General features: G+C 38.8%; 1 protein-coding gene across 8 annotated transcripts in view; it reads right to left on the bottom strand.

Moving 5' to 3' along the window:
* The window catches only part of COL23A1 (collagen type XXIII alpha 1 chain), a 336,951-nt gene that overhangs the window by 14,950 nt on the left and 299,626 nt on the right, over positions 1 to 22,375 (bottom strand). For 6 of the 8 annotated variants that reach the window (XM_058170258.1, XM_058170262.1, XM_058170263.1 and 3 more), the window contains 14 exons: positions 21,020 to 21,064; positions 19,421 to 19,498; positions 17,975 to 17,998; positions 14,766 to 14,828; positions 13,915 to 13,959; positions 12,186 to 12,275; positions 10,217 to 10,306; positions 7,582 to 7,632; positions 6,461 to 6,520; positions 4,855 to 4,881; positions 4,033 to 4,059; positions 1,977 to 2,048; positions 1,840 to 1,893; positions 918 to 944 (listed from right to left, as the gene is read on the bottom strand). In XM_058170258.1, coding sequence (XP_058026241.1) covers positions 918 to 944; positions 1,840 to 1,893; positions 1,977 to 2,048; positions 4,033 to 4,059; positions 4,855 to 4,881; positions 6,461 to 6,520; positions 7,582 to 7,632; positions 10,217 to 10,306; positions 12,186 to 12,275; positions 13,915 to 13,959; positions 14,766 to 14,828; positions 17,975 to 17,998; positions 19,421 to 19,498; positions 21,020 to 21,064 — 753 coding nt within the window. The remainder of the gene's footprint in view (positions 1 to 917; positions 945 to 1,839; positions 1,894 to 1,976; positions 2,049 to 4,032; positions 4,060 to 4,854; positions 4,882 to 6,460; positions 6,521 to 7,581; positions 7,633 to 10,216; positions 10,307 to 12,185; positions 12,276 to 13,914; positions 13,960 to 14,765; positions 14,829 to 17,974; positions 17,999 to 19,420; positions 19,499 to 21,019; positions 21,065 to 22,375) is intronic. The other 2 variants (XM_058170260.1, XM_058170261.1) reach the window with 2 other exon arrangements.

Genomic DNA, 22,375 nt, shown 5'->3' with positions numbered 1-22,375 from the left:
TTAAATGGTTTCCTCGCAGCCGCATCCCGCGGGGGCCTTACGCCGAAGTCAAACCGCTCGAGCTAGTAGTCACCGTGCTGGGCGACCTGGAGCAGCTGCTCTTCAGCCAGATGCTCGGTGAGTCAGCCCGTCCCCTTCCTTCCCTTGGGGGTCTGCCGGGATTTCCCTTTGTTTAGAGCTGGGAATCCTCCTTCCTCAGCGGCCTTTCCCTGCCCCAGTCCTCAGAGCTCTCTCTCCGGATCGCTCTTCTAGTTGACCCTATACTTTAGGCTGGAACAAGCGGTTTGAGAACTGGGTTATTGCTTTACTATCTTCTCTTGCTTTTTCATGCTCGGGCAACCCTGGGCTTTCCCAGCACAATTGCAGAGTAGACGTTTTGCAATTTTCGTTCAAATAAATATTCATGTTATTTTACTTGGCTCTATCTTTATTTTTTACATTGACCAGTAGCTGCCTCATTTCCCACCCTAGGCTTATACTCGAGTCAATAGTTTTTCCCAGTTTTTTGTGGTAAAATTAGGTACCTCGGCTTATATTCGGGTCGGCTTATACTTGAGTATATACGGTATCTAAAATTAATTAATTATCTAAATCAGGGGTCCCCAACCTCTGGGCTATTTGCAACTGGGCCATGGAAACAGCAGGCCAGCATGCACACATCCCCACTTGCACGAGCAGTAGGCAAGTGTGTGCATGCCACTCCATTTGCACGAGCAGTGGGTGTGTGGGTACACCACTCACGTAAATGGAGCTGCGCACATGTGTGCTTGCCAGCCACTCATGCATAATCATCCACCCTCCACCCTCCCCATTGGCGCATAAAGCCAGAAAGTTGGGGAACTCAGGATCTGAATTATTTTCTATATTACTTGATAACATACTGATGACACTGTGTAGGTAAATTATTGATTACTTACATCTAATCCTGGTTCCCCTGGCTTTCCCTGCATTATTAAAAAGGAGAAATAGAGAACATTGATGAGATGACAGTGGAATGGCACATTAACTGGGTTATGTTAAGTCTATAATTTATATATATAAAAAATAAAGAATCGGAGTGTGTTAGTAGATTTAGCCTCAATGGGAAAATTAAGCAATATCCTATTTTATCTCCTACTAATTTCCATGTACTGTATTAGGATAATGCAAACCCTTATTCAGCATAACTTTAGGTTCATCAGTCATTTTAGCAGGGCAAAAAGAAAGCAAAGGCGATAAAACTTTTTTATTATTTTTGTAGATTTTTTAAAAAAAATTACAAACACAGATAGCAGATTTCCTCCTGTATTTGATTTAGGCAACCTGGCTAAAATGCATCCCTGAATTTAAATGTATGAGAATCGGTGTTGTCCCTAGTGCAACTGTTTGCTTCCCTGGCAGAGCTACCTTCTTTCTAAAATTGTAGATCCTTTCAGTAGATACAAGAATTTGGGCAGAATCAAATGCCCAATGATCTTTCATGACAGAAGGATTTAATCTGTTATGGTATGCTAGATACCCTGTTTTCCCGAAAATAAGACATCCCCTGATAATAAGCCCAATTGGGCCTTTGAGCGCTTGCAGTAAAATAAGCCCCCCCTGAAAATAAGCCCTCCCTGAAATTATTTAAATGCATGCACAGATAGTCCCCGCCATTTCCTCTGTTTTCTTCCACATGCCCCAAAATAATAAGACCTCCCTGAAAATAAGCCCAAGCGTTTATTTCGGAGTTCAAAAAAATATAAGACAGGGTCTTACTTTCGGGGAAACACGGTATATCCAAAATGTAAGTGACTTTATAGCACATCAAAAATGAGTGATGCATTTTAATGATCTTTTTAAAAAATGTTCAGTTCTTACCTTCTCCCCTTTGGTACCTGGTAAACCAATAAGTCCAGGAGTGCCAGGAGGACCCTACAGAAAATGAAAATTATCAGGAAGGTTTGGGATATTTCCTCTGCTCTAGTGGGCGGGTTTCATAAGACTCTGTTACTCACATGTGGCCCAAGGGGTCCTTTTTCACCTTTATGGCCACTTTCACCTTTTGAACCCTTTGAACCTTCTGAGCCCTTAAAGGAAAACAAGTATTTTGATTAGACTTTCAAATAATCATGTGCCATTTAATAACCTGCTTTATGTCTGCTTCATAAATTAGTTGCGTTTGCACAGAGTTGCATGGCACCCACTTTTCACAAGGGAAATGTAAAATAGCATATTCTTTTTAAAAAGTTGCCATGTTCGGTGTCGTAGTTAAGGCATCAGGCTAGAAACTGGGAGAGTGGGAGTTCTAGCTTGCCTTAGGCACAAAGGCATCTGTGTGACTCTGGGCCAGTCACCCCCACTCAGCCCTAGGAAGGAGATAATGGCAAACTATTTCTGAAAAGAAAAAAGCTTTCCAAAAAAGCTGCAGGGACTTGTCCAGACAGCCTCTGAGAATCAGGCATTATTGAACGGAAGGGGAAAAAAAGGGATCTTCTTCATTAGAGGAAAAGAGTTTGCGCTTTTTTCAGTTTCCTGTACCTTGAAAAAATTACTATTGAAAAATAATTCATGTCTATTAATATTTTGTCCTTACTTAAACTAAACACACCTCCCCTCAACAAAAAAGCAACAAAAATAATCTCCATATAGTCAGTAGAGAAACCCCTGTATAAATCAATAGGTTTTTGTTCAACCGACACCTGAGAGAAAAAGTCATTCCACAGTGTTTGTTAGTTTTTTCAACATTTAATACATTTCAAGACTGTTTACTAGGAAATAAACAAATGTAAGGCATGTTCCCTAGCACTGTAGAACTGAAATAATTCTTTAGAGAAAAAAAATTAGAAGAATTTGCAAACACCCTTATTCCTGACCAAAGACTCCTTTGTAAGTACGATGAGATGTATGTGCATAATTATTGTTTTCAAAAATCTATGCTAAATATCAGAAGTGGGTTTCAGCAGGTTCTGACCAGTTCTGGAGAACCGGTAGCGTAAATTTTGAGTAGTCTGGAGAACTGATAGTAAAAATTCTGACTGGCCCTGCCCCCAACTATTCTCTGCCTCCCAAGTCCCAGCTGATCAGGAGGAAATAGGGATTTTGCAGTATCTTTCCCCTGGAGTGGGATGGGAATGGAGATTTTACTGTATCGTTCCCCTGGAGTGCGGTGGGAATGGAGATTTTACAGTATCCTTCTCTGCCATGCCCACCAAGCCACACTCACCAAGCCACGCCACGCCCACCAAGCAAAACCCACAGAACCAGTAGTAAAAAAATTTGAAACCCACCACTGCTAAATATACAGTGATTTTGGAGTATTTGCATCAGAACAGGTTGAAATTGAATTTTTATGTAAGATATTCCCCCAATTTGAGTCCTGATTTAGGTGAATGTTTCTATAGACTTCTTGAAAAAATGTCTTTGAAAACTTCTTGCAAAGTTGTTTTACCAAAGAAATAAACTGCTGTTGATTCCACCTTCTAAATCCACAATCAGAATTGATCATCTAAATAAAATACTTTATACTTGTATAGCCTGCCTACTTTTTTGTCAGATCAATGTTCTATTATAAATTAACTTCTCAATGCCTATTGAGAAGTTTTGCATTCAAGATCTACTTTACAATTATAAAATATACAAGACAACACATGACCTGTTATGTCTTTTGTTTGTCAATATAGAAGTAGAAAGATTGACCATGGGCAGGTAAAAAAATAGTGAGAGTGGGAGTAACTTTCAACTTCCTGCTGTCTTCTACACTGACTTTACTTATGGGAAGCTGACAGGGAGTACCAGAAATCACAATCTCACAATTGAAGCTGCCTGTGGCAATTCTGCGATGGAGACAAGTATGCAAATACAACTAGTCTGAAGATCTTCGAAATTTCAGGCACCCAGGAATAAATGGGTCGTGGATGCTCCATGCATTCTGTTAAATTAGGAGATTTGAGGTACCTTGATTCAAAAATGGTTGCCCTGAGGCACAGTTTCAACTCATTGAAGGTTGCAAACAGATAAACAGACAGGAGAGGTTTATGTAGATTATGTAGATTAAAATTTTTTATGACACACCTTTTGTCCTTGACTTCCTTGAGGGCCCTGCAATATAACAATAGAACATTTGAAAATAAGACCTTTTTAAAGCTACAGGTTTATATCTACTTATAATCCATTTGTGACCCTTCTCTCATTGAAGGTGCTTCAGTGCAGTCGGAAGATTATGTGGAATGAGAAGATGTTTTCTCATTGTTCTTTGGAACAGCCTCATTGTTGAGACAATACTTACCCACTCTTTCATTCCTTTTCAAAAGAGACAAAAAATTGAACTATTCGAAACAGTCTTTGTAGACCATCTGGGTTTGAAAGCTGAAAGTGAGTTTTGAGGTCATGTTATTAGATAATCTATAACAGGGGTCTCCAACCTTGGCAACTTTAATACTTGTAGACTTCAACTCCCAGAGTTCCTCAGCCAGAAAGCTGGCTGAGGAATTCTGGGAGTTGAAGTCCACAAGTCTTAAAATTGCCAAGGTTGGAGACCCCTGATCTATAACACTGCCCCAGGACAGGATGCAGAGCTTGGCCATAAAAATTGGGTCTCTAGGTGGCCTACAGAGTTTAGCTCCATGTACTGCTATTGATACATACATATACAGGGTCTCCAAGTACAACTTTAAAGGGTGTTCTTGATGGAGAGAATGGAGTGTGCAGAAATTATAGACCCATAGAAGGGCTGATGAAGGAATAAAGGGAAAATATCTCAGCAAGTGATATTCCTTTGGGAATTTTATAAATAAATAAAATGAATTGATGTCATGCATTATTACAATAGCGATGCGACACATATTAGTAGTAATATATGTACTATTGTCCCAGGTTTAGCTATTAAGGACTCACCTTATGTCCTTGTATTCCTTGAGGACCCTAGAGACAACAAGTATTCATTTGTAAAATATTCTACAATACTATTGGAAGTTTGAAACATTTGTGCTCAAAATGTCAGCATTACAAAGCTGAATTTCCCCAATCAATTCCAGACTTTTCCAAGATAACCCATACTTGCTGGGAACAAAATTGTTTTACATCAATATTTGTGGGGCCTTATTACTCATTCCTGTTAATGTTATTATCAATACCCAATATTAAAAACTCAATTCTAAATGTTTGTTTATCTTGGTATACAGGAATACTTCATCTTGTATTCAAAACTATTTCCTAATTTTATCTCTCAGATACATGGGAAACTGCTAATAAATATTTAATTATATTTCTAAGCATCAGTCTAAGGTTTAGCTTCATAATCACCAAAACAAACAAACAAACAAACAAAAAAATGTTACAAGGTGGGTTTGGCTCCCTAATGTTGAGGGTATCATTCTACATTTGCCCAACAGTCCAGATACATAAATAGGCATTTAATTCAGGAAGGTTTGCACAATTGTACATGCATTGTACAAGTAATCCTTGGGTTATGACCCTAATTGGGACTAGAATTTCCATCAGTAAGTAAAGCAGTAGTTAAGCTCATGTTGGAAGTTGCAAGTCCTTTTTGAGGCCTTGCCGGAAGAAGGCTAGGCTGAACAAACAGAGAGTCTAAGGGTATGCTCAGTTGGCACTGAGATTGCCGCCACCCCTTCCTGAAGTCCATAGGTCAATTCCCTAAGAACACTTCCAAATGAGCTGAGGAGTTTCTGCCTCTGTGAAACTCTTCATGCGAAGGCCTCTGTGAAGCCCTCATCCCACTACTCCTTTCAGTTCCACCATCACACAAAAAGCACCTCCTGAACAACTGCATCTTTGCCCAGGGAGCTGTTGTTGCCTCATTGGAGCATTGCACTGTCCTTTTCATGGTCTATGGCCTATTGCTTCTTGAAGCAGAAGATGGGGCAGCTCTGCCCGCTCTCCTGCTCTGCCAGCTATGTCCTGCTGCATCCTCCCCCGCTGGGCCTGGTGAGCTCTCTTTGACAGATGAAGCCCCACTGTCCTTTGGCAATCGCTGTATGTATCCTGAGGATGGATCCTTGTCCAGTCCCTGGAACTTGGATTAGCAATGGGAGAAGAAGATAGCAAAGATCAGCAGGAGGCAGTGACCGGAGGGTGGCAAAGGTAGCGAAGCCAAGCAGGGTGGCCCAAAAGTCAGATATGGCAAGAAATAGGCGGGTGGGGGGGATTTGAAGTAGAAGCAGCTCATGCAAGGCAGGAGAAAGTGACCATGGGATGCTGCAACCAGCTGTAAATGAAAGCTAGTTGCCAAGTGCCCCAAAATTGATCACACGACTACACTGCACTGGCCAGTGTAACTACCATTCATCCAGGTTTGCTGAATGAATGGATGTAACTTGAGAGCTATCTGTAAATGTGTGCAATGATCATCAAAGGTTGGGTTTTTTAAAAAAAATTCATAGAGATCTGCTTGGTCGGAGGGGGCGGTCATATAAACTGCAGAGCTGTCAATAGCCCAGACAAGCTACTTGTGCATGAAAAAGGTTGTGGTAACACTTACCATAGGACCTGGTGGACCTGGTAGACCTGGTACACCAGGAGGCCCTGGTTCAGGTATGATCTGCACATGTAAATGACATTACAAATCTGAACTGTAAAACCACACAGGAAGAAAGATAACTCTTCAAAATGAAAAGTGGGATGTCATTGAAAAAGCACAGAAATTATAGATTGGGAAAATAGTTTAAAGTTGTTCCTCTAAAGAGTGAGCCTAGGTATAGTATATTGTTTTCTGCAAAGCCTTCTGTATCCCCGTGATGCATCAAACTTTTACAGGTTTAAGGGTGCCCATCTCTTTAGAATTGCAATATTACTGTAATATCATACACTGCGTTTCTGAGTACATTTTTCCTGAAATACTCAATGGGTACAAGTTCTACAACGCAGCAATAAAGCCTGCCAGAAAACAGCAGAGATGCATGATCATGGCATACAACAATCTAGGCAGGAATTTCATACGTGTGAAGCAAAACTGTATCAGAGATGGGCAATTTGTGGCTTTTTATCTTTTTGTGAGTCTTGAAGCTCTTTCTAACCAAGACTGTTGAAAATTTATCACACAACCTTGTGTTATTTTGCAGTAAGTAACAGATAATTACTGCTTCCTACCTTAAAGCCATATTGTAGTTGAAAACATCTACCACCTTGTGAAAAAGACCAGAATATATGGCTCCTTAGCCTCTCTGTGTCTGGAACTACAGTCTTAAAGATTGTAGTTGTACAATCTCTGGAGAGGTTGTAATCTCCAGCTTTATGTTATGATCTTAAACTATTCCTGAATATAAGCAGCCTCGCCATCCAACTTAAATGAATAATTTCCAAATAAATGACTTGATTCCAGATATGAAAACACCCTTAAATTCCCTGAAGACTCAGTGAAACCAATCAGCATTTTAATACTTCTATGTGTATTTAAATTACATTTTAACTGTACATTTTACTTTTTCCCCCCAACTACCTTATTTATCACATGCTCAGAACAAGCACACAAATGCGTTTATTACAGAAAATTGGACTATTGCTTTTATAATTTTTTGTAATTTTTTGTAATTTTGCACCTTGGCATATTTTGATAGTAATTTGATATTTGACAAGTATATAGTCAAGTTGGTGACAACTTACAAGGTTTTGCTCGCAGGGTGTCCCAGGTTCTCCTTTAGGTCCATCAATACCCTAAATAGTAATAAATAAAAATAATGGTATCTGAAGATAGTTCTAGATAAAGAGTAAGTTTTCTCCTGTCCAGTCATGCTGATCTCCATTTCTTAGCTGAGAAAGCCAATATTGTCCAAAGACATTTCTGTGGTCATGTGGCACCTAGAATGCTGTTAACTTCCAACCAAAGTGTACCTATTTATCTACTCGCATTTGCATGCTTTCAACCTGCTAGGTGGGCAGGAGCTGAAGCAAGTAACAGGAGCTCACCCTATTGCACAGTGCTCAGGTTTTGAACCCCGGTTGACAGCTTTCCAACTGACAAGCTCAATTTCTTTAACTGCTGAGCCATCTTCTTCTAATTCTTGATACAGGAAGACAAGTCACTTTGCTTTCTCTGGAAGTGTTATTTGAGCTGATTATCCCATTATTCTTCAGGAGAAGGATTTTTTGCTTGAAAGATTGTTTTTCTCCTGGCTCTTATATCCATAACCAGATAATCACATAGTTTGGGAAAACCTCTCTAACATATACTATTATCAGCAAGGGAGTCATGTCTCCACAGTGAATGGCAAAGATAGTTTGATTGTCATCAAGTGGTTGGTTTCTTTGGCCAACTAGAACCAACACTGAGGTGGGCCAAACTCCATAGCCGCATAAAGAAGCTATTTCACTCCTCTTGAGGCATATAGCTCTCTAGGATAGAAGATTTATTATGATTTACAAATACACTAACATATTTATATCAGCTTTTAACATAGTTCTTCTTCTTTGTAGTGGCTTTTATCAAAACATTAACATATGAAGAGTGGAAAACTGAAGTAGTCATTATAAAATGTACTGATGTAATATCAAACAAGGGGTTTCAGTGAAAACTGATTTATTAGAGGGAAAATACTATATGTGATTTCAGTAGTTACGTAGTAGTGTTACGTACATCAAAATCCAACATGCATGCATATTTCCATAATGTCAGATAAAAAAAGATGAAAGATAAACATAAATGGGTGTGGGTGAGCCCATTTTTTGTTTATGCAAACTGGGAGGATGTTGGTGTTGATGTAATGTGTAGTTTGGTTGCTCAACAGCTATATATGTTATTTATAATTTTGTTTACTGTTTTAATTTTCTTTTTAATGGTTAGCTGCAGTGGTGGGATTCAGCCAGTTCGCACCACTTCGGGAGAACCGGTTGTTAACTTTCTGAGCAGTTTGGTGAACTGGTTGTTGGAAGAAATCATTAGGGCAGAGAACCGGTTGTTAAATTACTTGAATCCCACCACTGGTTAGCTGCCTTGGTTCGTGTACTTGTGATGGGCAGCCACATACAGTATATTAAACAAATAAACAAAGTAAACAAATCTATATTATACATGTCTGACATTTATAAGTTTTTTAGTCGCAAAAAAGATTTCAAAACATCTCCTGTATTGAGAAATGTTCCTTTTATGATTGTGGCTTCTTTGATTCCAATTTTTACATTGATCACTTTCTACTCCCAGATCTGGGCTTATTTTATATTGGAACAGAAAGGAGAAAGAAAAAATGGACTTTAATTCAATTGGGTGCCAAGATCAATTTATAAGAAAAATAGATGACTTAAACAAAAAGAGAATGGCATAAAAGGCAGGATTGTATAGATTCTGGAAGTTTCATCATAATAGTAGAACAGAATTATTGTTGCGTATTAAGTAGTTTGAAGCTGAAAAGCTTCAAATTAAAGCCCCAGTTATAAATGGGCAACCTATGTGTTTCAGATGATACTTAGCCTTAGGATTACCACCCATGTTTTTTTTATCTAATCCAAAGTTATATTCATGATTTTGTGCCATTAAGACGGAGAAATATGCAGTCTGCACTAGACAGTATTTGTGGCCTTATCCTTCGTCCAATCAAGCTTTGAGAAGTATAGTGTAAGTGATGACCAGGTTGAGCCTGAGGAGGGGTCAAACGCCTCATCAGTTTTGAGTCCCTTTGCACTCACAAGAGATCTAAGTCCTGCCCACCTTGAATTCCATTGACTCTTATCTACCGCCAAATTGCTTGGTCCATTAGTAGTTCAGATTCTTCTAGAGAGCTAAAGTTTGCAGTAAATATTTGTACCCATTTGAACTGCCTGGATCTTCTGACTTCCCTGGCACTTGTCATATAGGTAGGAGGAAAGGGAAATAAGCTTCCCTCAGTCCAAAAAGCAAAAATTGTTCAGGGGGGTCTCACATATTTCCCCTTCCTTCTACAGCCCTGCTTAAAATGTCTGGGGCTAAGCTGAGTGGATAGTGTCTGAATATGCTGAGTGCCTGCATGTGAGTCAGAAAAAGAAACAGAGAGAGGTATAATATGGTTTAAAGGAACATCTTGAGAAGATGGCTGTCCTAGCAATCTGTGTAACTGTGAAGGCTGAGCAAACGGCCTATCTATGCTGTAAAAGAAAACCTGGTAATCGTCTCTCAGGGTGGCTTCCTTAGCAAAAGTTCAAAAGCTCCTGATGTATAGAATTCAGCAGTAAAAAAAAAATGCTTGTTCTACTACAGATACTATAATAAGCAGCCATATATTAGCTACTCTTTGACAAAAAACCAAGTTGTACTGAAAGCAGACCATACCGGTGGACCAGATAAGCCCATTTCTCCTATCTCTCCTTTCTGTCCCATTACTCCAGGGTTTCCTTGCTCTCCTTTTGATCCTTTGGGACCCTGTAAATTATGAAACGAAAGCATGACACATTGTTAATTGGCCAGTTTATCTCACCACCATGCATTTTCCTCTGAGATCTTCTAAGTCCCTCCCTAAAAAAGACAGGGGGGGATTAGCTGGAGAGGTTTTGAAGAGGAAATATCAAGCAATATAGTACATACATATATCTGGAAGATAACCTTTAAAAAGTTCTTTTAAACTGGAATAAATTACCAATGCAGCCTAATACAAAGTATTCTCCAGCTATTCAACAAAGAACTTGTATCTGCCACTGCCGTTTTTTTTCCAGAATCCCCTTATACATATAGATATATTTGGTGGGCCACAGGAATACAATAGTGTGCTCAAATTATATCGTAGAATTCAGATTCCCCCCCCCCTAAAAAAAAGATTTTGTGTCAAATCAATCAATCAATCTCAGGAATTTGAATTGAGAAGGGGAAAAAATGAGAGGGGGAAAATGAAAGGGTAATGTACATTTCTTACATACTAGTTTTTGAAACCTCGCCAGATGATATTGACTTTATTAGGAAGGGGTACCTGAGTAAAATCTGAGTACCAAAACAGAGCCTTAAGAATAAAATACAAGAGATGCAAAGGTTTCTGCTTTTAAACTGAGAATTGCAGCAGTTGCTGTCTTTCTAGAGGAGCAAATACTGAAAACTGAAGGAGCAGTGATCACTCAAAATCCCTGCCACTGTTGTCTAAAAACTTCACTGAGGAGATGGTGAGAAAATTCTATCACTTGGTTGCTAAGCAAAAAGCCAAAAAAAAAAAAAAAAAGGCAAAAATCTGCCACTGCAATTTGGCATAAAAATCACAGTATAGGTAATCCTCATTTAGTGACCACACTAAGGCCTGGCATCGTTAAGCAGCATGATTGTTCAGCATGATGTCATGTGACTGCATCACATTACAGCATCAGTTCTGTCAGTATCAGCTAGTCATCATTTATTTATTTATTTATTTATTTTTCAAATTTATATACCGCCCTATCTCCCTAAGGACTCAGGGCGGTTCACAGGCAGTTAAAATACATATAAATACAAATTAAAAAACAACAATTAAAAAACTTATTCTATTGCCGAATTTAAAAAACAATATAAATAATAAAAAAACCCTTAAAACCAATAACTTTAAAATCTAATCCAGTCCCGCGCAGATGAATAAGTGCGCTTTAAGCTCGCGACGAAAGGTTCGGAGGTCCGGAAGTTGACGAAGTCCTGGGCGGAGTTCGTTCCAGAGGGTGGAACATGTACAGCAACAAATCACCGTGGGTGATTAAATGCAACATCAGATGACCGTGACTTGCCATTTCCTGCTGGCTTCCCCACTGACTTTGCTTGTTGCTAGCAAATGGCAATCACATTTACACAAAATGTTGTGACCATAGAAAATGTGGTCCAGTTGCCAACATCCAAATCATAAATATGACTCTGTGTGTGTGGGGGGGGTGCTAGGTCAGCTGCAACTTTGAGGAACAGTTTTGAATCTCTTTTTTCAGTGCTGTTGTACAAATAGTCAGTGAATGAGGAATATCTGTACTTTAATGGCACAATTGTAGGCTAGGATTGGATTTAGGATCGTTTTAATTATGGGAATAAGACCACCTTGCTTCCATTCATATTTCCCCTCCTTAAAATCCCAAATCTGACATAGATAGAAATTATTTGGCCCATTCCCACCTAGGGATGTCACTCAATGGTATGGAGTGGTTAGAGCAGTGTTTCTCAACCTTAGGAAATTTAAGATGCTTGGACTTCAACTTCCAGATTTCTGGTAGTTGAAGTCCAGGCATCTTAAAATTGTCAAGGTTGAGAAATGCTGTGTTAGTGGTTGCCAACCAAGTTGAATGAGAAAAATTAGATACAGACATACAGGTAAACCAATCATGCCCACTTCTCCAATCTCTCCCTTCTGTCCTTCTAGTCCAGAGCTTCCTTGATCTCCCTTTGACCCTTTCAATCCCTGTAATAAAAAGCAAAAGTAGATGGGGGTGGGGGTTAGTTCAAAGGATTCGTTTTCAGAACTTCTCAGAGATATTTTAAATTCTGCTTACAGAAGAAAGCCCTGTTTACGATCAAATGCTGATGATAAAGAGTAGAACAAAATTTCTCAGAGTGGAAAGTTTTTCCTCAATATTCTATTATCACACACTTCCCTGCACAAAATCTATCATTTTGTATTAAATTTGTAATCTCACAGCATAACCGTAGAATGGCTAATAAAGAGCCAGATAGGCAGCTAAATCAGATGCTGTTGTTACTGCATTGTTGTCTTCGGCCAGGTACGTTCAGGGAGGCCTACTAGGCCGAAAACAGGGTGTTGGGGTGTGTGTGGCACGCCCCCCCACGGTCCGTTTTTGCTCCCGGGAGGCTGCAGGGAGGTCTACTAGGCCCAAAGTGGGGCACAGGGAGGGCGGCGCGTCCCCCCTCACAGGCCGCTTTTGCTCCCAGGGGCCTTCAGGAGGCCAAGCCACCATGGCCACACCATCCAGCCAGTCATTAGGGCAGAGAACCAATCGTTCAATTATTTGAATCCCACCACTGTGCTAGGCGATAATGGTTGAGGAGGGGACATTAATTTTCAGGGGATTATTTACCCTGGGAAAAGATGGACTGCACTTCTCAGCAAAGTTTCAGAGAAATATTTGCTTTTCTATTTGTTGTTTGCTCTGTAGGGTTCTTGTTTCTCTACTACAAGTCTACTGTGCATAAGCCTCTTTTTCACATGAGACCAAAGCTCTTGAATGATATAGCCTGTTAATAGAACTTTCAGTATTTACTTCTTGGATGATATAGCCTGTTAGTGAAACTTCCAGTATTTACTTCTGCAAGATGTCTTCAAAGACATCTTAATGGCATGTAGATACATTCAATTCTGCAATGGTTTAACTCTATGGTAGCTTATGTACCAAACCTCTAAATAAGTGAGGAAATTTAAGGGCTCTGCATTCTGAAGTGCTATGGCTATGCAAATCCTTTGCTTCTGCACAATGTAAAGTGTCTCTCTTCAAATTACCAAAAAATCCACATCTTTTTTTCACAGCTTGCTGCTTTGTAAAGAAAGGCTTCTTTTGAAGACTTTGCACAACCCTCTTAAAATGATTTTGAATATCTGATAGGATAAAGTTGTATACAGGTAAAGCTTGCCTGAACTTCAGTCAGCCCCAAATATTTGTAGGGATAATAATGACACCTTTCTATTTTAGAAGGATTTTCTTTTGATTTCTAACTTTAACTTCCAGAGTTTCTTCCTTTATTTTATTTTCTTTTTTAATGTAAATGACATCTGGTTGCTGGGCCTCACAAAATGAGAGAGAAGTTTGACAAGTAAAAATGTTGCTCTTTCTGTTTATTTCTGTCACTAATGTTTGTTCAAAATAGCAATAAACAGGCCTATGTTTATAAAGTTTATTTCCTCATAAACCCTTGAAGATTCTGACTGTTTTAATAACTTTGACAATTACAGTGCAATCTCTTAATTACTTAATTCACTGTACTTACAGCTAACCAAGTATAGAACTATAGCCATGATAGTAATTTTCTATTTTAAGATAAATTCAGCCAAACACTTTCATAGTGAACATATTAATCTTGAAACATACCCTCTCTCCATCAATTCCAGGTGGACCAGGCAAACCAAGCTCCCCCTAAAGTATTAAAAAAATGAATAAATTAGGATAAAGGGGATATTTTAAATTGAATATCAATTCAAATTAAGTTCTATAAAACAACTTTTATTTTCTTGGACTAAGTATAACAGTGATTCTTAAAGCCTGAACAGCTGTCAATAAAGCTGGATATTTTAGTCAAAGCACCCAGTTTCTTCAGATTGCAATTCCATGTCCACTTACCTGAATTTATGACTTTGTATTTCAGAATTGAAACACCCATTTTAACTTAATTTAAACACCTCCCAGCTCTAACTTGTAAACAAAGACAATCTTTCAAGAGCTCAGTGAGCAAAAACCACCACCACCACCACCACCACCAAGATCTTGGTGGATATAAAGTAACATTTGCTAAACTTCAGTTATGTTGTCTTTGCTGTCTTTCAGGTAAGTCATTAGATCTTCAGTAAATAGCCATTAAGAGCCTCTATCAGCAACTGTGATCAAAATCCAAGTAACCATATAAAGAAACCTAATGCATATTACCATATACATTAAAATAAATGACCCAAAAATTTCTGATGCCTGCTGCCTACATACCGCTACATGTTAAGCTTCAAAACTCATCACTGATCTTATCAGTTCTCAAAAGACATATGTCATTAATAGAATAATCCACATGAATCAATAACTATGCCACCGAACGGCCATTGCGTAGAATAGGAGTGTCCAACCTTGGCAACTTTAAGATTGGTGGACTTCAACTCCCAGAATTCCACAGCCAGCAAGGTTGACAACCCTGGCATAGATCAATATATTTTGTTTTAAAGGAACTGAGATCCAACCTTTGGTCCTGGAGCGCCTTGAGGCCCTGGTTCCCCTTGAACCCCTTGAGGCCCTGGTGGCCCCTAAAACAAAGAATAAGAAGGATTTTGTTGCTTTTGTTAACAGTAATATTTAATATTTAATATTTATTTTATTTAAGAAATAAAGTATTTATAAATAATCATGTACTGAATAACTTTTAGAAAACAGGCAACAGTTATTTTAAGCAACAATGATAATATACAGAAATGTTTTTGGATTAGATCTAATATTTAATTGCAGGGAATTTATTCCACGGTGCAAGGAAGCTTGTATTATGAGGTGATAAGAACCATCTTCTTATAACAATAGTGACACATCTCCAAGTTGTCACTTCAGGGAAACCTTTTTCCCCTTCTTTTTCAATCTCTTCAACTAGCGACAGTGGACAGGTACAAATACGTAAACTCAACTATTCTGAGATTCTTGCAATGTGTGAAATCTTGGATTATCAACACCATGCAACCACACCACAAGATTTTTGTTTTCTTTTGTATGGAACTCTCTTAAAATACAAGGGAGAAGTTAAGGTAAAAGGGAAATCTGTTTGGGTCCAGCAGAAAGTAGAGAGACATTGACTCTTTTATGTCAATCACCTTATTACAGGTTTTCTTTAACTTATGACCATTCATTTAGCAACCATTCAAATTTAGGACAGTGCTGACTTACAGCCAGTCTTTGCACTTACAACCAGTGCAGCGTTCCAGGTGTATGTGATTACCATTTGTGACCTTCCCAGTTGGCATCCAACAGATAAGCTCATTGTAAGAAGCCAGAGTTGCTTAACGACCATGTGATTCACTTAAGAACTGTGGTGATTTGCTTAATGATTGCAACAAAAGAGGTTCATAAGATTGGGTGTGATTTGCTTAGTGATACATACATACATACATACATACATACACACACACACATACATTTACACACACACACATACACACATATATATACACACACATACATATATACATATACACACATACATACAATACATACACACACACATATATATAAATAAAATAAAATAAATAAATAAATAAATATATAAATTTTAAAAGAGACAAGTGACAGTCCCAATTTTCATCATAAGTTGAGGACTACTTGTAGTTCCCAAAATGAATTTTCTCCTTGTACTAAATATGGTTATTTGTCTTTTATATTTTTATACAAAATACCTACAATTTTCAGAGCAACTTTTAATTTATCATATATTCTGGCTGGGAACTGAATGTGTTGGGAACTGAATTTACCAGTTCAGTAACGTATGTGCAACATTTATATAGGAAGCACTGGGTAAAAGCTCCAAATATGAATGAATTTCATTTTGTTCACTGTGGATATACATGCAGGTGACAAGTTCTTGTAGTTTATTAAAAAATACGAATTGGCTTTCATCATGAAGAATTCAATCTGAAGACTGCCCTCTATTGCCTGGGTGTCAAGCTCGATTTCATTGAGGGCCACATGAGGGTCAGGTCAGGAGTGCCTGTGGTGGCCTGAGCACTCTGCCAGTGAAAACGGGCTCCGAGCTCCATTCCCATTGCAACAGCCTTCTGCAACCTTCTGCCACCAAATAAAGAGCTCGTGAGGGCCACCTGCGTCCCTCCTGAGCTCCATTTTAACTGGCAGAGGCCAGTTTCCAGACTGGCCTCATGGGGCAGATCTAAGCATCCTGTGGGCCAGATCCGGCCCCCGGACCTTGAATTTGATACCCTTGCTCTATTGGATAAATACTCCTTCCATTGATAAAAGGAAATTTTTGGATTTATTTGGCATATTAAATTATATATGCAATGCCTGAAGTCTTCCAATGCAAATTAATTAAGGGCACAAATCAAGCATGGGACTAACGTGCATTTAAAAAAAGTCTTGTATAAAATCAAATCAATGTATCATGCATGCATGATCAGAACAGAGGTGGCACTGGAGGCTCTGCTGTCTGATAATTCAAATGCACAGAAGTCTACCTGTTAAGTTCGGGAAGTAACGAGGCTGGAGACCAGGGTAGTGACAACAGCTCTTTAATATAGGGTGAACCCAGCAACTGGCTGGGGGAAAAACCTCTCCTTTTATACAGTTCTACTGGAGGCTTCGTCCAATCAGCAACGTGCTGATTTCCCGCTCAAATATTTAAAGGTACAACATGAATACATAACACTACCTATGAACAGTTGCTTGCCCAAAGGCTTTCACACAACTGGATTCCCATCATATGGAAGCTCATGTGTGAATAATTGCTGGCATGTAGGTTTTTGCCACTACAGAAAAAATTACAGGGGCATTGCAGTCTCATTCCTGATAACCGCTGTGAACATGTGATTCATGCATGAAATAGGCTATAAATGGGCAAACTAATGATCACATGGTAACAGATTATTCATGTAAAATAGTCTGAAACTAGGTTACTTAAATTATAATGCCTCTTGTCTATGAGGCCTGGTCATGGGAAATTCTTGGATTTTTTGGTGAAAAGATTAGTGGAAAACAGAATTTAGTTATTCAATGTCCCCCCCCCCACACACACACAGTAAGGGTAACACGCAGTTACCTTGAGAACAAAAATACAAGTCAGAATGAGTATGTTCTAATAATCAGGTTATCACTATCATCTAAAATGTAAACTGGGAATATTTAATCTAATAGCCATCTCTGGTATGGCGGAGTGTGAAGTCATTTTGGGCCCTTGACTAAAATAAAATCAAGTTTCTTGATCTAAAATGATAAAAACCAAGCAGTGTTAACTGGTGGTTCAGCTTTCCTCAATCGGGTGCCTCCAAGTGTTTACGACTTGAATTATGTTGGTGGCTGTTAATGGGAGTTGGCTGTATCAAGAGATCAGAATGCTGTACTGGATTAATGTAATGGCAGGCACTGGTGAAGTCAAAGCTAAGTAGCAATATTAATTTCAGTAATGAGTAAAAAGCTCTCTCATATTAAGCACTGCCAGTGACTTTAGTATCAAAATGACTGTAGGATCAGTCACTAAACTTCAGTAAACTAGAGACATACAAACCAAAGTAAACAATCCCTTCAGATTTGGATCTGTTTTATTAACCAAATGTTTAGCAGAAGTTTTGTTAATGATCACAATCCAGAAATCCAAGACAAAAAAGCCACATGCTAGGCCATTCCAACAAAGCCACATGCTAGGCCATTCAATCCAAGTGAACATCTGGCACGCCACAATTACCGTCAGTTTGGGTTTCCCCACAGCCTGTTATAAAAGAATTAGGATGGTTTTCAAATGTACTCGACACAGCTAAAACAGTAGTTTCAAAGGCTGGCCTTCTCCCAATAGAAAATAGTATAATCTGTGCAAACTTGTTATCAGAAAATGTTACTGCATTGCTTTTATCTACTGATCTGAAAGGAAAGAAATGTAAACTCTATTCCTGTAACTACTAAACTTCAATCTATTATGTAAATGAACACCTGTTAATATTACTTGTGTGTCAATTGTTGCAAGTATTCATCACCCTGAGGAAATGTAGGCAGCCATTACTGTGCACCCCACCCCCCCAAGTCCTCACTCCTAGAACAGACCGGCATTTTTCTGTATTTGTGTTTAGGGAAACTATATTCTGTCTGGGAAGCAATGCAGCTGCCTTTCCAAATTCAAAAATAACAATGAGACACCAAGCAGCACAACACTATAAGGAAAGTATTAAGATTTGTATCAGACTGGTATGAGCTGAGAATACGTAGTAGTGAAGGGCCTGGTGTGCCCCAACTCATCAGAGTAGAGAACCAATGTGTATTACATTAGTATGAAGGTAATGGTCTATGCATGCAACTAAAGATGTATGCCTGAAGATGTGCAAGTGCAGATGTGAGACAATTGGGATCTAGTTCTCGTTGGTAGGATGGGGTTTCACTTTCATTACATGTAGCCCTCAGGGGTAGAAATATTGTTACCTTTGTTGTAAGCATTGATTAATGGAATATTTGGGCCATGACCTATACTTTCAAAGTTACCTTACTAAATCTTACGCCGAATATATATATCTTATGTTCATATTTTGATGATAGTTTTTCTAAAGGTGCCTGACTGGTCAATGAAAGAAGCAGGGTACACAACATTATGGGTTTCTGATCTTATATACGTACTGTATATCTGACAACATTGCTACAGTTTTTAACTTATTTCATCCAGTGTGACTATCAATCATGGAATGTCTGGAAAGCACCAATGGTGGAATATCTGTCTGACTGTCTGTCTGTCTCTCTCTCTCTCTCTGTCTGTCTATCATCTATTATTTATCCATCTATCTAGGTATCATCTAGCAATAGCAATATCACGTAGACTTATATACTACTTCACAGTGCTTTACAGCCCTCTTTAAGCAGTTTACAAAGTCAGCATATTGACCCCAATAATCTGGGTCCTCATTTTACCGACCTCAGAAGGATGAAAGGCTGAGTCAACCTTGAGCCACTCAGAATTGAATTGCCGAACTGCTGGCAGTTGGCAGTCAGCAGAATTAGCATGCAATACTGCATTCGAACCACTGCACCACCTATCTCCACCCACCCACCCACCCATCCATCCATCCACTTATATATAAAACTCCTTTATTTACACAATGAATTGATTAATTCAGAGAATAATATGATCATATTGTATCACACATGTTACCTTGAGAGCTTCCAAGATCCTACCATCATAGTCAATTACTACTGTATCACCCTGTTCTCCTTTCAGGCCTGGAGGTCCCTGAAAAGAAAAAGTTATTACAAGGTTTATGCTAACAGACATAACACTCTGCTATTCACATACTGTTAGGATGCTTTAGTAAATTATTATCCAGTGTAAGGAAGAGTCAAATATCACCAACACTGCTAAAGTCCCAAGAAAGGCCTAGCTGTTGACTGCCCTGATCCCAAGCTTGCTATTTTTAAATTATCAAGCCCAGCTCCTTTTCAACAGTGCTGATACAGCTATAGAACTCCTTTCCATAATAAAATTTTAAAGTTTCTCTTCAAACATTTTGTTAAAACCATTTTGTTATTCAGAGCTTTTTATCACCACATGAACTATGAACCACTGAAGATGAAATGGAGATTTATTCTCCTTGCCTTACACACTGTAAGCCGCCCTGAGTCTTCGGAGAAGGGCGGGATATAAATGTAAATAAATAAATAAAAATTCTGGGAAAGAAACTTCATTATGTTCTTTCGTTGTTTTTCTCGTTTTGTTATATACTACCTTGGGGGATTTCTATTTTGAAAGTTAATCAACAAATATTCAAGTTAAACTCAAGAATGTGAACCCTCAGAAAGGTACTAAGAATAGTTTCTAATTGCACTTTTCCATTCATGGAGAATTCTTTAATCCAGGAGAAGCATCTGTAAATGGAGGAAAAGAGGAGGATTTTATTGATACCCCTTCTCCCAATCTATTACAATCGTCTTCCCTGGAGGTTTAGTTAAGTATTTGAACTCTATGAGAAATAAAAGGAGTGTCTTTTCAACTTGGCAATTTCAGATGAACTGAGACCAGTAGTGGGATTCAAACTTTTTTACTACCGATTCTCTGGGTGTGGCTTGGTGGGCGGGCATGGCTTGGTGAGCGTGGCTTGGTGGGAATGGCAGGGGAAGGTTACTGCAAAATCCCCATTTCCTCCCGATCAGCTGGGACTCAGGAGGCAGAGAATAGATGGGGGCGGGGCCAGTCAGAGGTGGTATTTACCGGTTCTCCAAACTACTCAAAATTTCCACTACCGGTTCTCCAGAACTGTCAGAACCTGCTGAATACCTCCTCTGACTGAGACTGTAGAATTGGGAGGACCCCAACCTACTCTTTGTAAAGTTGGGAAAACTTTGCTGTAGGAGAAATAAATATGTTCTTCAAATTATTTATCTTCTGTTTCTGTAAGGCTCTAACCAATCTATAACAGTGTAAATGATTTTGGTATTGTAATTATTTGAAAACATAGTGTATTTGAAAGTATATGTGTATACAAAACAGATTCTACCGGTACTTGTTGTAATCCTCCATGTCCCACACAAATACCAACTTTTAAGAATTCCTTGAAAACATTTTCAGTGTCAAAACATTTATATTAATTATAATGTTTAGTTGAATTAGTGTACAGGTTCAAACACAGGTTTCTGCAATAATGTTTATAATTACCATATTATATGTTTTTCCCAGCTCCATTTAAATTATTGGGAAATGGTAAATTGTGGCTTATGAATTTTAGGGCACTAAAAAAAAACCCCAGGAAATTCATACCCTTGGCCCGATATATCCATCTGCTCCCTTCTCACCAGGCTCACCCTGAAAAATGAACAAAAACAATAAAGAAGATTAATTTAGAGAAAAGATAGAGAAATTGACCATGTTGACTTGAGCTGTTAGAGATTTAATTCAGTGAAAATTTGGAGAGTGACTTTCTCCACCTACTTTAAAGAAAAAGCAGATTTATATGACTTCTGGAGGAACACAATATTAGCAGCAGCAGCAGCTTTAAAAGCTTTCAACATAATCTAACTATAAAATAAACCAGACAGATCAGATTCAAGACTGTACAATCAGGCCAGAAATGTATTAACAAGGAGATCAGAGCAGCAAAAAGAAGCTACTCCAAAAAGCTAAAGAATCAGTTCTCAACAAATGAACCAGCAAATGTGGAAAACTCTTAAAAATATCACTGGCTACGGCAAACCTCCTTCCCAGGCTGAAGGAAATCAACAACTGGCAGATGACCTGAACGTGTTTTACTGCAGGTTTGAAAGGAAACTACAGCCACCTATCTCCACAACCCCCATCTCAGACATACCAAAAACAGCCAAGCCTCCTACAACTGTCCCCATCCCATTGGGTTCACAACCCCTAGTGATCACGGAAAAGGAAGTGCAAGACCTATTTCACAGACAAAAGGAAAAGCTCCAGGCCCAGACAAGATAAAAGTCTATTCTGACCAATTGGCCCCCATCTTTACCCATATCTTCAATAAATCGCTAGAGATGTGCTATGTTCTATCTTGCTTCAAACGCTCTATTATCATCCCAGTGCCGAAGAAGCCCACCATCAAGGAACTGAATGACTACAGACCAGTTGCTCTAACATCTGTAGTCATGAAAACATTTGAAAGGTTAGTGCTGTCCCACTTGAAAACCATCATGGATCCGCTGTTAGACCCCTTGTAGTTTGCATACGGAGCAAATAGATCAACAGATGATGCTGTTAATATGGCTCTGCACTACATCCTACAACATCTGGAATCTCCAAAGACCTATGCAAGGTCTCCTCTTTGTAGACTTAAGTTCAGCATTCAATACCATCATTCCAGACACTCTTCTAACTAAGCTAAACCAGCTACAGGTACCTGAACAGACTTGTAAGTGGATCACAAGGTTCTTAACAAACAGGAAGCAGCAGGTGAAGCTAAGCAGAATCACATCAGATGCCTGTACAATTAGCACAGGACCCCCCAAGGCTGTGTTCTCTCCCCACTTCTCTCTGTATACCAATGACTGCATCTCTAACGATCCATCTGTTAAACTACTGAAGTTTGCAGATGAAACAACAGTGATTGGTCTCATTCAAGACAATGATGAATCCGCATACAGATAGTAGGTTGAACAA

The sequence above is a fragment of the Ahaetulla prasina genome, chromosome 2 (assembly GCF_028640845.1).
Source record: "Ahaetulla prasina isolate Xishuangbanna chromosome 2, ASM2864084v1, whole genome shotgun sequence".
Lineage (NCBI taxonomy): Eukaryota > Metazoa > Chordata > Lepidosauria > Squamata > Colubridae > Ahaetulla > Ahaetulla prasina.
This window is presented reverse-complemented; position numbering and strand designations above follow the sequence as displayed.